At 45.7% G+C, this 16,690-nt stretch overlaps 2 protein-coding genes across 3 annotated transcripts; both read left to right on the plus strand.

The window, feature by feature from the left end:
• Positions 1 to 839: 839 nt before the first annotated feature.
• naa50 (N-alpha-acetyltransferase 50, NatE catalytic subunit) lies at positions 840 to 5,601 on the plus strand. 2 transcript variants are annotated; one of them, XM_080515394.1, is made up of 5 exons: positions 840 to 1,025; positions 2,812 to 2,948; positions 3,641 to 3,760; positions 3,845 to 3,911; positions 4,036 to 5,601. In XM_080515394.1, the coding sequence occupies exons 1-5, from the start codon at positions 1,018 to 1,020 to the stop codon at positions 4,211 to 4,213; spliced, it is 510 nt and encodes a 169-aa protein (XP_080371520.1). In that variant the 5' UTR covers positions 840 to 1,017; the 3' UTR covers positions 4,214 to 5,601. The 2 variants fall into 2 exon arrangements, with proteins under 2 accessions (XP_080371520.1, XP_080371521.1); XM_080515395.1 differs by having other exon boundaries at positions 2,815 to 2,948.
• A 559-nt stretch (positions 5,602 to 6,160) lies between these two features.
• Positions 6,161 to 15,860, plus strand: usf3 (upstream transcription factor family member 3). The gene is made up of 7 exons (XM_080515034.1): positions 6,161 to 6,269; positions 6,751 to 6,876; positions 6,965 to 6,996; positions 7,100 to 7,182; positions 7,772 to 7,868; positions 7,976 to 12,879; positions 13,616 to 15,860. The coding sequence occupies exons 2-7, from the start codon at positions 6,833 to 6,835 to the stop codon at positions 15,431 to 15,433; spliced, it is 6,978 nt and encodes a 2,325-aa protein (XP_080371160.1). The 5' UTR covers positions 6,161 to 6,269; positions 6,751 to 6,832; the 3' UTR covers positions 15,434 to 15,860.
• The last annotated feature ends 830 nt before the right edge of the window (positions 15,861 to 16,690 follow it).

Here is a 16,690-nt window from a genome sequence, read left to right on the forward strand (position 1 = left end):
ACAAAATGGTCACTTCATCAGTAGTTTACTAATTATGCTAGTGATGCTACAGCAGATTAGTTTATATAACATACTCATCTGTAAATGTAATTTTAAGTTATACATGTCTGCATAGTACCTCATACAAGTTTTTTATAAATTGTATGAGATACCATCATTGAATAGTGAAATGCATATGCACATATTCAGTCTAATATAATTATGTAGAATAACAATATCACAAAAGTTACAAATATGGCAGTATGATAGCAGATGCAAAATGTTGTCTGCACAGATGAATAGAACAGGACTGGACTCTGACATAATTCAAAAGAATGAGTAGTCTATGATATAATGACATATCTGGCATTATATAATAGACTACTAATTCTTTTGAGATAAAATAATGGCATATCTGGCACAACCAAAGCTGAAAATTGCTATCTTGAACAGTGGTCAGAAGGTATTTTGCATCTCTCAGTGGGTAATCATTAGAAGAGAAGGCGTACAATGGATAATTACACCCCATATGTGACGTGAAAGGTTGCCAGTGTGAACTTACACTATTTACAGATATAACCGACAATACATCCACATAGAAATACACATATAACACATGTATCTCGTTTTACATGTCTTAAAGGGGGTAGAAAGAAGAAAATACAGATCCTGTATTTTGAAAGTAGAAAACCAGATATTTTAAATAACGTGCGGTGAGCAAGTTAAAACCTGTCAGTCCAGACCCAGGTCTTATTTGCTGGTTCTGCAATCGCAGCCAGCCAGTCTTGAACCAGGTCATACTGTGCACTAGCGGCACCTTGGCGACAGTGCGCATGCGCGGGTCAAGGTTCACAGCCTCTCTACACAGCCGTGGAAGGAGTGTGGCGGCTAAGCTAACTGCTACCAGCGCAGCTAGCTACATGTGGAGGGTAACACGGGAGGCATCCCCGACCCTAACTCTGTCAAAATCCCCACTTTCTACCCAGAACAACTCCAAAGTTCAGCCTCATCGAAAATAAGGGATAATATCTTTTTAAAATGAAAGGGTGAGTGTGAGATTTTGAGTCACGTATAACGTAGTTTAGCCCGAGTAAAGTTTTTCATGTCTTTTTTTTCTACAAGGGGAGGCGGTGAGAGGCGGTGAGGCTCGCTAGCCTTCCAGGCTACTTTTATTCACACGTTGGGGAGAAATATTAGTGACAGCTCCGTGGCGCCCATGTGCCTGTCACGGATGTTCTCGTTTACATAAGCCGCTTGTCTGCTCGTCGGTGTCGCGGAGGCTAAGCTAACGCGCTAGCCGCTTCTTGGGAGCTGAGTCAGTAAAGCTAAGCTAAGCAGACTATCCCTGGATCCACACCGATATTCATATTTGCTTTCTTTAGGAGAACTCAGTCTATTTAATGTCGCGATACTCCCTTGAAACTAACTCGGCAGATAAGCACAGTCACTAAATGCCTCTAGAGAAAGTTGCCGCTTTAACGTGAAACTAAAGTTTGGACACGGTGCCAGCTCGCTCGGCGTAACTTGAGCTGTCAAAAGTGGCACGGTGTCAGTGAAGCCCCATCTCTCAATTGACACACCACAGCACAAGTTATCGAGCAACACGAGTGTGATAACCTCAATAGATGTTGAGGTTGTTTGATGAGATTTCACAGATTATACCGAACACCCCGGTGAGCAAGCACGTGACCGACAGCTGTATTTAGATGTGCAGAGGTCCTATAAATACCACCGTGCGGTGTTGTGTTTAGGTCACTTGGCCTTTACGCACTTACGGCTACTTCGTTAGTAACACTTGCACAATCTAAGAAAGCTCTGCCTTCTTCGCGAGGATCAGAATGTTTGGTTTTGCTTTCGGTCATCAACGCCACTGCAAAATGTAACCTGAGCGTGTTGATAAATTAAAACCTCTGAACCTTCGTAAAATCCGTATTTGTGGCAGAAGCACTGTATCAGATCACCATATACTTAAAGAGTGATTTGATTTGATCACATTAAATTGTACAGATCTTATCTAATCATGTGGCAGATGAGTGGACAGTCATTGTGTTGCTGTGAGTGTGATTTTAAATAACTGTAGAATCATATAATCAAATTATATGACGTTGTCATGTTGAAATGGTAAGTTTATTCTTCATCTGCAAACTACTTTTTTTATGTCACTCTCATAATGACTAGATTCTAGAATATTGAAAACCCAATAAACATTGATCTCAATGTGATCTGTCACATTTGTGTGATTGTTGATCTGTCATTTGTTTCCTTCAGTAGATAACACTGAAGCCATAAATACTATTTTAACCAGATTAGTGTGATTACCGCTTCAGAGTTGTTACATTTCTGTTTTATATCACATACTGAGCTCTATAACACTGTCCTGAATCATGGTTGTTGATTATTGACATTTCAGGGTTATGTTGCTTATATTTAATTTTTAAGCTTCGCCATTTTGAAGCAATGTCAGACTAAATTTTTTCCTTATTTTTCTCATTGTTGGAGTAACAGTTTTTAACATCTCTGAACATGTCAACTGTTAATATTAAAAGATTTGCCATACCTATGTCTTGTGCTACTCTTATATATAGATTATCTGTAACATTTTGCAGTTGTGTGCCGCTTGTAGACTTTGATTTTGCTAAAGGTTACATCTTTTTACTGTCAATCAAAAATATTAAAATAGTATTCTACATTTTTAGCATGCATGTCCACTATAAAATTTATAGTCAGTTTTCTCCCCCCCCCCCCCTTTTTTTTTTCTTCCCATTTTGTATCACTGAGCCTTGAACATGACAGTTTGCTTTCAGCTATTTAACCGTTTTGCTCTTGTTCCAGTAGCCGGATCGAGCTGGGGGACGTTACGCCCCACAACATTAAGCAGCTGAAGCGCCTGAACCAGGTCATCTTCCCCGTCAGCTACAATGACAAGTTTTACAAAGATGTACTGGAAGTCGGAGAGCTTGCAAAGCTAGGTAAGAAAAAAAATCCAAATCAAAACACCCAAACAAGTCATACCCTCCGCTAATTTTGAATTCTGAAAATTTTATATTGCTTTGGTGCTGCTAGGACATTATTATCATGAATCAATCTGAATACATGTGGGGAGTAAAAAGAAGGAATGTTTTCCCCTCATGAATTCCACACATTGGATATAAAAGTAATCCACGGCCAATTATAGATCTAAGCAGATTATGTGGAAACCCTTAAATGCCCCTACCCTTTGCAGTCTGGCAGGGAACATTTAACCAGCGATAAAGATCAGTTCACTCACTGCTCCCATTTTCATCGAACGATGGTCCTCCCTCAGAGAAACCTGACTAGTACACAATTCATCATTTCATTGAGAATCAAACCTCAATATTGACATGTCCATTTAAGTTGTCTTTCTGAATATATATATATCTACAAACTTCATACACACACACACAACATTGAAGCGGCTGTAGTTACTAGCATTGAAATGGCCGGGAAGATTATCTATTATATTAAAACATCAATCCATTCTACAAAAAAGAAAACAAGCTTTTAGTTTGTCATCGTAATACTGTCCTAAGGGGATTGACACTTTCTTTACTCTGGTTGGGCTTGACTGTAAAGCAGCATATTGACTTCTTGTTTGGTGGAGTTGTTCTGGTGTTAACAGTGTTTTTTGAATCTGTTGCAGCGTACTTCAATGACATTGCAGTCGGGGCGGTGTGCTGCAGAGTGGACCACTCCCAGAACCAGAAGAGACTGTACATCATGACACTCGGCTGTCTAGCACCCTACCGTAGACTTGGAATTGGTATGGAGCTCTGTTTTTAAAAAAGATGCTACTGTGCGTTTTTTTGTTTAACTTTGCTGAATTTTTTATTTTTTTTTCCTCCAGGCACAAAGATGCTAAATCACGTGCTTAACATCTGTGAGAAGGATGGCACTTTTGACAATATTTACCTGTGAGTATATATTGATGTAGCTTGCATATACTAGCTATTTATAGCACAACGTCTCCCAAGTTGTCCAAAGCTTTTTTTTAATCAACTAAACTTCTTTCTTTTTTTTTTCTTTCATTCTCCGCAGTCATGTGCAGATCAGCAACGAATCGGCCATTGACTTTTACCAGAAGTTTGGCTTTGAGATCATTGAAACAAAAAAGAATTACTACAAGAGGATAGAGCCCGCAGACGCCCACGTGTTGCAGAAGAGCCTGCGCAGTCCGTGTGCACCCCCCAGCGGCGAGCTTCAGAAGTCCGAGTAGGGCCACAGCGTTTGGAAAGAGCGCCGACCTGCTCGCCTCCACAGAAACAGAACTGTGACAAAAGCCCCAGGGTCGACCATCCCAACACTTTCTTCAAAGGACGCTAAAAAGAGAAAACTAATTTCTAAGTATAAAAAAAAAAAAATGGCTGCATTCTTTTTGCAAAGGCGTCCCCTTTTGCATCTTCTGTTGCTCCCCCGTTCAGTTTATTGAAAATGACGAAAAAGAAAAGGAAAAAAAAAGAAAAGAAAAAAAGCTTGATATCCAAAAGTGCTCCGATCGACAACGTTGCCAACTTCAGACAGTTTTAAACATGGTGGAGGGGGAGACTGTGGTGTTTTTCAAATCACACTGTTTGTGTTTGAATTGTTTATTTTGTTCTTGTTTTGCAGTTTCTAAAGCTAATGGGGGCACACCTATACTATTGAGCAAAGGAAAACAGTTGGTTTGAAGTGGTTAAAGTGTTGGAAAGACCATCACTGACACACACACACATACACACACCAGACACACAGTCCCAGCTGGTCGGTTTGGAGTGATACTTGGGAGTTATGTGGCACAGACACAACTCTTATTTCCTCACCTCCTGAACCCGGGGACTATAGGAAACCAGGCTGACCAGTATGCCGATGATGCCTCGAGGGGGAAAGCAGAAATGCATCTCCTTTGGTGCAGGCGTGAGGAAAAGTGAACGGTTTTGAAGTGGTGGGAAGATGACTTCACCTCTTAATTTCTGAATAACTTAATTTTCCAGCCTGTTAATTTAAATCCCCCTCAACTGTTCTGTTATTTTAATTTGTTGGGTTTTTTTTTTTTTATATTGAGATGGCAAATGGTTCAGAGGTTCTCCTGGGTTTACCATGAAGAGTGAGGCTATAAAGGAATTAGGGAACTAAACGATGTATCACTGTACTGAATGTTTCCAAGTAGGACACTCGACACTGTCATTGTGAGAGATGTCATTAACAGCAGATTTGGCTTGTTTGTAATCGGATTTGGGCATTATAGTCAATCATTTAATAAAGGTGTGTGGGGATAAGTGTCTCAAAACACTTGTGTTTTCAGACGCAATATCTCAAACATCTCTGGCAACTGATGTAGCCATCTTGCAAGATGGTCGTCTTAAACATCCCGAATTCAGGTGAGCTTCTGTTGTTACACCTTGATAGGACTTTAAAAGCTCATCTGATGGTTTGGAAGTTTGAGTACGATCTCTTTTACAATGTATTACCCAGATGAAGCTCTGACCCCTCTGCATGCAAGGAGAGTTGTGTCCTCTCCATTGTAGAATACGCATGTTTTCCTTTCTTTGAAGAATTTATCTTTTCTGGAGCTCTATATTGTAAGACTTTTTGACGTCTAAATAAAGGAATTACTATTTGCAGTAAGTGTTTTTTCTCATTGTCTTTTTGTGTTTTGTTAAAATACGGGGAAATGAATTGGGAAGCATTCACAGCATATAGATACTGTACTACATACATTTTTAGCATCATTAGTTGTAAACTCGTCCCTGAATAATTCTCAAGGCTGAAGACTCCCGAAGCTGCTCGCACACACACGGACACACACTATATATATATAAAGTAACTAGCCTTTTTGGGAGATGTAAGGAGTAGAAAGTACCGATATTTATGTTGAAAATGTAACCGAGTAAAAGTTTAATGTCATCAGAGAAATAAATACTTCTTAAAGTACAAAGTACCTGAAAAATCTGCTTAAGTACAGAAATGGAGTATTTGTACTTCGTTACTTGCCATCCATTCCATTCCATCAGAATTTTGGCACAAATACGTCCCCATAGAGGAGGAGGAGCCAAGTGACGCATGCATAGAGAATCTGACACTAAGTATCGATCTCATTCCACTGGTATCGTTCGATCTCGATACTGACGTGAATATCGATATTATTGCTATTTGGATCGATCCGCCTCCCACTACTGCGCAGTCGCAGACGTGTGCGAGATGAGTGGAGTTGAACGCTTAGCTGGCTAACAGTTAGCTTCCAATCTCTGGAGTTGTTATAACAACGAGCAGCGTCCAAGATGAAGAGACGACAGGTCGGTGGGGAAAACCCTCAATTAGCAGGCCTTTTACGGGCCTGGACATATGAGTATGCGTCTGAAATGAATTGTGTCGGTAGCGGTGGGGTGAGATAGCTTTTAGCTAAGTGGCTAACAGAAAGCTACCTGTGTTAGTAACAGCTCTGTGTCTCTCCTGGGAATTTATTTCATCCTTGCTTTTTATTTCTGATGAAACGACCAAGAAATGCATGCGCTTCTCATTAAATACACTGCAATGTGTAAGTAGCTGTGTTTAGGTTAGCTGCAAAGCTCGGTTAATACACACGAGCTGGGTTAGCATGGAGTTGGCAATAGTGAAGGCAGAGTGCAACACATCGCAGAATTCAACTGATTTAAACGATATAAGGGCTTGATCACGAGGTAGTTGTAGTTATCTGACTTGTATATAATGTTATCCTCCTGTGTGTTGCTGTTGCCGTGTTTTATATTTATTTAAATGTCTGTGTTTCCGTTTCAGGGCGGGCACAAGAGAGTTTTAAGATCCAGCTGCTGAATGTGTTGACTGGTACCTTCATCATACAGGCAACTGTTGAGACAGGATGCCAGAGATGACTGAAACTCAGACACCTGGTCGAAAACCCAAGTAAGCAATGTGATGCTTTGTATTGCCTTTAAAGTCCTGACATTAATTATATCATCTTACCTTAATTAATATTTCTTTGTCCTTGCAGAAAGAAGAAAAACAAAGAATCTCACAATGCAGGTGAAATATGATTTAACATGCAAATCTTGCTGCTTGCAGAGTTGGATTTTCTTTGTGGAATTTGCTTTAAGTTAAACTTATTCCTTTCTTTTCTTTGTTTTAGTTGAGAGACACAGAAAAGAGAAGATCAACGCTGGTATCAATCGCATTGGGAATCTTCTGCCATGTTCTCAGGCACTTAAACAGGTAAGAAGTAAAAAGTATGCTGAGATTTTGCTGATGAGATTATGCACGATTTTGGCAATGATTTGAATTTATATTTTTATCTATATTGGACCCTAATGACTATAAAAAAATATTATTCGAATATATTCTCACTGACATTCTTTTTGTCTTCTTGCAAAACGTTAATGAATGTGTGATAAATATAATTTCAAGGGTGGAACATATTTTCTCCAACATCTATTTCCTTTGAAAAGAATTTAACACCACAAATATTGTGACAGTAGGTTTTTCTCCAGAGACTGGTTCAAACAGGCAGGGATGTAATGCTTATCCAGGTCTGCCTTCCATCAAATATTCCAGTCAAAGTGGAAATATTACCCATCTTTTTTGTTTTGTTTTGTTTTTTAAGAGACTGTTTCCATTATTACCTCGGATAACAATCTGACTACAAAAAGCCATTTAAACATGGTGAGAGTCAGTAGGATTTTACATGTTTTGCTCAGTGAGAACTTTCTTCAATGTGTTATGCCAAACTCAAACTACTCATAGCTAAAGTAACATTGGCTAAATGTGGAAGTTTTCAGTGTCAAAATGTTATCATCTATTACAGAGTAAGAACATGATACTGGACCAGGCTTTTCGTTACATCACTGAACTGAAGAAACAAAATGACACAATGCTTCTGGAAGGAGGAGATAAAGTCCAAGGTAAAAGTTTTGTGCTCTATACTTCAAACGGTTTTGTAAATATGCAAGATGAGTGCTTTTAAAAGTATTACTGAGCGTCATTTTTCTGTGCGATTGTTTTTCTGCAGCGGAAGAGATCCGTCGCCTAAGACGTCAGTTGGATGAACTGAGAAGGGAGAGTGCACACTACATTGACCTCCTCAAAGCCCACGACATTAACATCCTGGAGGACCCGACCATCCACTGGAAGGGCAAGCAGCGCTGTGCCAAAGTGGCAAAAGTAACCCCTACTCACCAGCTACCGAATGGGATCATTGTATATTCCAATGGCAACGTCACGTGTCCTGCAACAAAAGAGACCAGTCCAGGAAAGCAGCCCTCTGAAACATTAATTCTTCAGCCATCGTCTGAGCCCAGACTCAGAGTTAATGGAGCTCTCGTGCAAGTTAATAACTCCTCCTCCACCCCTGCACTTCTACCTGGGTCAGCTGCCGCACCCGCCCAGTCTGCACCAGGCGTGAGAGTGATTGAACAGTGTGTGGTGGAGACACCGACTGCAGCTCCCTCTCTACCACCGTCTGTGTCTTACATCACTCTCCAGATTCCTGCAGCCAACCAAGCCTTGCCACAACAAACTCAGACTGCCGCGCCTTCCCAGACCCTCACCCTCGCAGCTACGTCAGCCTCGCAGTTTCCCACTGAGAGCCCTTCTCTGCCTGCATCCACTCACCCCACATTTACCCAAACTGTCGCCAGAGCAGTGACCTCAGAGGTTGGCTCCTGGGTCACACAAGGCACTGCCATTAGGACTGTCAGTTACACTGCAATCCCAAACAGTCAAGCCCTTCTACGAGCGGGGGCAGCAGGCAGCACACAGACGACCTGGACAACACTGCAGATGGCAGGAAATACGGTGCAGCCAGTCTGCCAGAGTGTCTCTACTCCAGAGGTCAACAACACCCCCCAGGCTGTCCAGCAGGTAACTGTGTGTCCAGTGGGCACCAAGTCATCAGTCCATCCAGTTCAAATACAGATGCAGCCACATGTGCCTGTACAACAGGCATCCATAGCGGGCCACATTCAAACGCAGACCTTTCAAAGACCGCCCCAGCTTCGGCCAGCAGTCTTGAGCCAAGCACAGCCTCAACCAGTTCTCGCCCCTCAACCTCAGTGTGCTGTTCTGCCTCAGTCAGCCATTGTGCCACAGCCAGCTGTGGTGGCCCACCCTACTGTTGCGTCACAGCCTCAGCCTGCTGTACTTCAATCGGCATCATTGATTCAACATCCTCCAGCGGCCCTCCTCCCACAGCCTCAGCCCCTTCCCCAGCAGGCCCTGGTGCCTCAACCGCAGGCCACTGTGTTACCCCTGCTACAGACCATGCAGGTGTTGCAGGTCAACCCAGCTGGAGCAGCAGCGTCAGGTGTAACGACACCACAAAACACAAGCAATCCAAGTGTTGTTATCCTGCAGCAGGCAAGTGCCTGTTCCACCCAGCCAGTTGTAAGGGAAGAGATAACCAATCAGACTCCTTGTCAGCATATTGTAATCATCCAAGCTCCCAATCAGCCTGCACCTGCCCCTCAAAATCCTCAAGTTGGTATGATGCCTGCTCCCGTGTCTGCTGCAGTACCTGCTGTGTCCACTCAAGTACCCACAAGCAACAGTTCGATGTCTGCCACTTCATTACAGAGTGTCGGGGGCAAACAGCTGGTTCACATTCTCCCTCGTCCCGTTCAGCCTCAAGTGAACCATCCGCTGCAGGCCACCCAGGCATCCTCTGTACCACCAGTTCCAACAACCCCACAGACGATCACTGTAAATGGGCAGGTGTTTGCCCTGCAGCCCGTGAAGACCTCTGACAAAGTCAGCTCCCAGAGTGGTCAGAGTACACTCCAGCTGGTCCAACCCACCACCACTGAAGAGCCAACAACTAATGTGGCCCTCAACAGTTTAGGTGCACTCAGCAGTCTTAACCAGAGCATCTCTCAGGGCCTCCCCCTTACCATCTCTAGCCAGAACACTGGTCAGACCCCATCTGCTCCATTGTCAGTCGTGCCACAGAAGCAGCCTCAGACACCGACGACAATCCCTGGAGCCACGCTTGCTCTGCCGGCCCGTCAGCTCCAAGTCCCCTGTGCAAACCAAGTCGCAACTGGGGTGGTCGTCAATGCCTCAAAGCCTTCGGGAAAGAAAGTTCGCACAACTTTGAATACAAAGAGACCAGCGGTCAAAAGGACTAAACCTGTCAAGAAGAAGGAGCTCGCTCAGACACCTCCGGTAGTCGCTGTTTCTGTTAAACCATTGATGCCTGCAGAAAGCCGGACTATTCAAGTTCCAGTACCTGAGAGTGCACCGTCCTCCACTGGCAAAGTCACTGACATTCAACCCACCTGTACTACAGCTGTCGCAAATACCGAAAGCAAAGAAACTCCAGGCAATGTTACTACAGCGCAGAATATACAGAAAATTGTTATCTGTAGTTCATCTAGTGAATCAGTCAGTCACCAGTCGTATTCACAGGACAAAAACTCCTCTCAGAGTGACTCAATGTTAATTAATAGTAACATTAGCAGTATCACAACTGCCGTTACAACCGTCAGTGTCACACCGGTCAAGCCATCAGTTAGTGTAGCCTCGTCTTCTCCTGGAAAAGTAGTGACAGGTTCTGGTAACAGCTCAACTGCAACCTTACCCACAGTTCCAGAAGTTAAACAGCAAATCATCAGTACATCAGCTACCCAAGCTACTTTAACACAAACTAAGTCTGCTTCTGCCATTTATGTTTGCAGACAGAACAAATCTGTTGCCACTGAGCCTCAATACAGTTCTGCTGCTGTTTCTGCTGCATGTATGACTCCAGTATGTTCCAGCAGCAGCACAGCAACTGTATCAGTACCTCCGAATCAGGCCACCCAGCCAACGTCACAATGTCTTCCCCAAAGGTCTAGCACTCAAGCCACTCTGCCTTGTAACAAAGTTGAGTCTCAGCCCGCTACTTTACCATCTGCATCCACGACTACAGTACAGTCATCCCCTGCACCAGTGTTTTCCAACGCCCACAGCTCTGTTTCAGCCCCCACAACAAGTTCAGAGTTCAGGAAAAGAGCAACCACTCCCAGAGCTGCAACACAGCAGACCGATTCAAACATGCCCAACCCCTCTTCATGTCACCCCACTGATGTCAAATCCGCTCATGGTTCGAGAGCCGAGAGGGTGACCCACGAGGAGAGGCATTCAACTGCAGCCGAGAAAAATGGCTTAATGGAGGCTCCCTCAAGAAAAGACTTTGCCCTAGCTCAACATGTGTACACCAACCTGGACGACCAAACTATGGATCACCCAATGACTTCGCACAGACAAACGGATTCTCCCATGTCTGCAGGGCCTGGAGGTGGCAGAGGATTCTCTGTGGCATCCATGCTTCCCCAGGGCCACAATATTGGTGCTTCAACTGGCTCTTTTGGATCATTTACATTCACCTCTGAACAGGCAGAAATGCTAGCCTTGGCCATGTTGGAACAGGACAGCCCCGGGAGAAGGGGTGGAGTTTGCTCAGGGGAGAGTTCTGCTTCATCCAACTCTAGTACAACCACGTGGGAGCCCCCAAAGACGCCACCTGTGTCTACTAGTAAAGAAAGAGTCTCTACTGGGCAGCAGGCTAAAGTTGCTAAGCTAATGGACCCATCAGCAATTAAGCCTGCTGTTGAGGTGCCTGTCAGAGGACAGGTCAGCGAGGGATCTGTCAGCCGGTCCAATGGAAGCAGACATCAAAACATTTCATACTCCCAGTCCCAGCCGCCCCCGCAGGCCCAGTCTCAGAGTTCTCAGAGTGGGACAGTGGCCAGCCTAAGTGTTAACAACCTGATTAGGCCGAGCTCCAGTCACCAGCCCTACCCTGGCTCCCCGAGTCTCACTGGCCAACAGGGTTCAGTCCCATCTCCAGTGGGGACCGCAGCTCATTTATCCCAGCCCTCAAACAATGCCCTCTCACCCTGTCCAGGTGCAGCCCAACTAAATGAGTACACCCCTTTAAAGACTGCACTGATGAGGGCTCAGGCTGGAGTTGGCGTAGGCGAGCGGCAAGCCAAGATCATTTCGAAGCGTCAGGCGCAGGAAGAAGTGATGCTGAACTCTGGAAAACGCCCCAAGCCGTGCCCTCCATCAGTTAATACAGTTAGCCACATGGATATCAAAGCACCAGACCACAGCCAGATGATGGTGGGGCAACTGCCATCCACTCCCTCGGCAGTCATGACGAGGATTAATTCAGAAAGTGGAGGCCCTCTCTTCTCCACAAACTCTTTCATGAGCCCGGTTGTTCGGCCCACGGAAGGCCACTGTCCTCCTCAAGGACCGTCTGAGCAGAACCAGCCAGGGGTGCTTCATTTGCCCCAAGGTCACCCGCAGCATACTGGTCAGCACCTGGGAGGAAACATTTACATGAAACAGCAGCAGCAGGAGCAGCAGAGACACCACCTTTGTCACCTTCAGCACCACTTGACACAGCCAGACCCTGCACAGCGCCACTCGCTACACCAGAGGGCGCTGCAGCAACAGCAACAAGAGCAGCACGTCCAGAAGAAGCGGGGACTCGTCCGAGGCGGTCAAACTGGCTCACCTGCTGGCCTGCAGCAGAAGCAGCATCACTTGGAAAAGTCTGGAGTTCAGCAGCAGCACTCGCATCAACAACAGACCCAACATCAACAGCACGCCCAGCAGCATCCGCAACAGTCGCATCAACAATCACAACATCAACAAGCCACACACCAACAGTCTCATCCACAACAGCACCAACAACAGGGGCATCAACAGCCTCCGCAGACACAGCATCATCAACAACAACAACAACAACAACAACAGCTGCAGCAGCAGCAGCAGCAGCAGCAAAACTCCCACTCCAGACACCAGCAGCATCTGCAGCAGCAGATCCAGCAGCAGCACTTTAGGCACCAGGAGAAGAGCTGTGAAGCCCAGAATGCAGGATCCAGGGGCCACCACAGCAGCCACCTGGGCCAGCAGGACCACCTCAAGGTCTGTAACCCTCTTCGGTTCTGATGTTGACTTGTGTGATTTTATTATTCATGAAAAACAAAGTTTTCAGTGGCTCAAAAACTATAACTAACATTGCAATCGCTAAATAGAACATCAGTTATTGAATGATAGATGATTTGTCAGAGGCACATTTTTTCTTGGAAAATTAAAGTCTGAATATATAATTTAAAACAATGAACCAATATTGAGCATAATTGACATTTCCCACTCTATACTGGATCTCTGGGTTGTTAAGGATTCTTTTAGAATTATGTGACTGTCGAAATCCACAACCACAGTAAAAAAAATGAATGTCCAAAACATGATAAATTAATTACCCTGGAGTATTTTTGTTGGGGGGGCTTAGCAGTTTCCACAGTGTAGATGGAGGAATGAAACTTCCAGGTGTGTCGGTGATTTGTAATTGTAATATGATTTTATTTTGACGTCAGTATTTCTGATAAAGGTCCAATCCAGCTTTATTTATAAAGCACTTGAGGACAACCACAGGCAGTCAAATGCTGTACAAGTAACTCAATAACTACCTTTAAAGACAAATAAAAATAAAGACTTAGATGAAAAAGTGCAAAGAATACATAAAATAAGCAGGGTTGTCCAACAGGAAGTCTCAGATTGTATCTGGCTTCATTGATGTCAGTGTGTTTGGGCTGAAATGTACGGATCAATAATTGATATTGGTTGAACTGATGTTATTTCACTGTTTTGTCTGTTCCAGCCTGGTCAGGATCATAATGCTATGCAGAGGCTGATGAGCTCCAGGACTCTGGAGCAGCAGCTCATCTCTCCCGCGAGCAATCCCGTGTCGCGGTCCTCTGACCTGGCCTGCGCCCCGTCTCGCCAAGAGCGCCACCGAGTGTCCAGCTACTCCGCAGAGGCGCTCATCGGCAAAAGCTCCACCAGCGGTGAACAGCAGCAGCGGATGGGCCTCCACCTTCCCCCTGGTCGCAGCGGCTCCCAGGAGCAACCGGACCTCCGTGGCTACCTGGACACATCGCGGGGGAAAGCCAACATCGCGCACAACCCGCAGAACCGGCTGCCCTCAGACCATCCGGGGTCCACGGATGTTCAGCGAGTCTCCGAGTGCCCCCCATTCAAGGGTATGGGTGGAGGAGGTGGCGTACACCAGCTCAGTGGTTTTGAGGCTCAGGTTTCTCGTGGGAGCGACATGGCGCCCAAGTCGGTGGCTCCGTCTCAGAGGGGCCCTCAGGGGCAGCAGCAGCAGCAGGGTGGCTTCAGGATGAGCGTGGGCCCTCCAGCAGATGGCAGGAACCGAGGGAGCTACAGTGGAGCTCATCCGGGCTCGCAGGGAGTCCAGGTCGGACCGGCGCTCAATCGAGAGCAGGAAAGTTGCCACCAGAGTTTCATGCAAAGCCTCCTTTCGCCTCACATTCCCGAGCAGAGCAACCACCAGCGAGCGGTCCAGTGCTGTCCCCCTGTCAGCATGGAGTACAGCTGTGTGCCTGGGAGCTCCTCGGGAGACATCCAGGCCAAGGCCTCCAGTCCCAGCGTGCTCCAAACACAGAAAGCCCCCGCCATGCGTCTCGGAGAGGGCAACAAGGGCCACATTACTCAGGTCAGTAGTAATATGCACGCGGGCCCAGGTGTGCGAGCTGGTCTCCCCCACCCTCCAGCCCCTCACAGCAGCTCTGAGCCGGGCCGCTCCTCGGCCCCCTCCAGACCGCCCGCCGCTGTCAGCCAGCACTCGCGTCACCTCGCCCGAGATTCTCAGCCGGCCAAACTGAGGCCGGGCGACCGGCCGCGGTCAGGCACCCTCCGGCCGAGCAACCCCTTCGAGCCCGAGGGCCACCTGCCTCTGGCCTCCGGGGGAGGAGTGCTGCTGAGCCGGGCACAGTCCGGTGGGGAGGCCCGGCGCAGCACCATCGTGCGCTTCATGGCGGAGAGCGCCCAGGTCCCGAGCGACAACAACCTTGTCCCCGACCAGCACCTTACGCAGAACTTTGGATTCCCTTTCATTCCCGAGGGAGGGATGAATCCTCCCATCAATGCAAACTCTACGTTCATCCCCCCAGTGAGCCAGCCCAACACCTCGCGCACCCCGTCCCTCCTCCCCGTGGAGCCGCAGAACACTCTGCCCTCCTTCTACCCCTCCTACTCTCCAGCTGCTCACCCCAGCCTCCCCAGCGACGTCACCCTCCAATACTTTCCCAACCAAATGTTTACCAGCCCGAGCGCGGAGAAGGGCAGCGCCCCTCCGCTCAACAACCGCTTCGGCTCCATCCTCTCGCCGCCGCGTCCCGTGGGCTTCGGGCAGGCCAGCTTCCCGCTGCTCCCGGACATGCCCCCTATGCCTATAGCCAACTCTTCTGGGATCACCCCTCACATATCCAACTTCAGTCTCACCTCCCTTTTCCCCGAGATCGCCACCGGCATGCCCACCGACGGCTCGGCCATGCCGATGTCTCCCCTGCTGTCCCTGTCCAACACGTCGTCCGCCGACTCCAGCAAGCAGCCAAATCGCCCCGCCCACAACATCAGCCACATCCTGGGCCACGACGGCAGCTCGGCCGTGTGACGCCGCGTCCCGCGGCAGCACGACCGAGGTCACGAGCTGCTAGTCTTCAGCAAAGAATTAAATTCTTAGTGAAATTTGTTGCTTTTTTTGTATTATTATTATTTTTCATTCAGAAATTGCAGTTGAAGCTCCCAATGAATGGTGATCTTTGTTTACAGGTTCACACAGTTTCAATCTGAAAATGTTCTTTGACATGTTTTCATTTGTAACCTTGATTTTTACAAGTTTATTGAAACGTGTTTCTCAAACTCTTTGTTTTAAAATGTTGGTCAAACCAACTGTTTAGTAGTTTAAAAACAAAAATCATATTTAAGTTCAAAGCTTGAATTCACTGTATTCTCGGTCATTTAGAAGCTTTCTGCACAGTTACTACTAATGTAATTATACTAACTTATCAGGTTGTACTGTACAGAATCATCTTTTTTCCCTGAAGAGCTATTTTGTAAATACCAATGTTTCATATCAGAATTGTTATGATGTACGTATTTGTAAATACAGAATTGATATTAAAGTTTATAAGGAGACATTTGTATTTGCTGCCAGCTCAAGAGTTGTGTGTGTGTGTGTCTTCTACATTTCTGATCTAAAGTAGAGAACATCAGAGGTTACAAAGTAAACACATTGCGCAATATAGAACTGCAGATACTTGATTTGTAACGTCAGCAGAATAATTGGAAAAAGCAAACAGGAGGCTGGAGTTGTAACTGTATGTCTAAGTGGCCTAACCTTTAATATGTACTGTAGATAACTCAGCTCAAGTTTTATAGTTTTGTGTATATCGTATATAAACTAGTTATTAATAGCTACAATTCAAAGTGGACATTTAATTAAATTTTTAGTTTTTTTTAGTGGTTTTTATAACATTTGCTGCCATTTTTAGTGGATTCAACTGTTTCATTCAATTCTATAATATTTTAGACGTTTTGACTCTTTTTGCCATTGTTCTTTTTTCCTTTGTCCTTTTTTCTCGTGGTGAATTGAAAACTTTGCTTCCCCAAACTGTCACGTTGATGGAGAACTGAGGATCACTTTAAACCAGGTAATTTAAATATGAGCAGAGAGAACAGGATTTGATAAACCTACTGCAACATCTGACGGAACAGGAGCCGACATAAAAACGTTTATTCACACAAAATGTTATTAAGAGTTACAGGGATCCACTAAATGGGATAAAGGGCCACATGCTACTCCAGAGCTGTGACTCATCAGACAAAAAAAATTTGATTTCAACCAGCCATCACTCAAAGAGCTTTACCA

The sequence above is a fragment of the Blennius ocellaris genome (genome assembly GCF_963422515.1).
Source record: "Blennius ocellaris genome assembly, chromosome: 19".
Classification (NCBI taxonomy): domain Eukaryota; kingdom Metazoa; phylum Chordata; class Actinopteri; order Blenniiformes; family Blenniidae; genus Blennius; species Blennius ocellaris.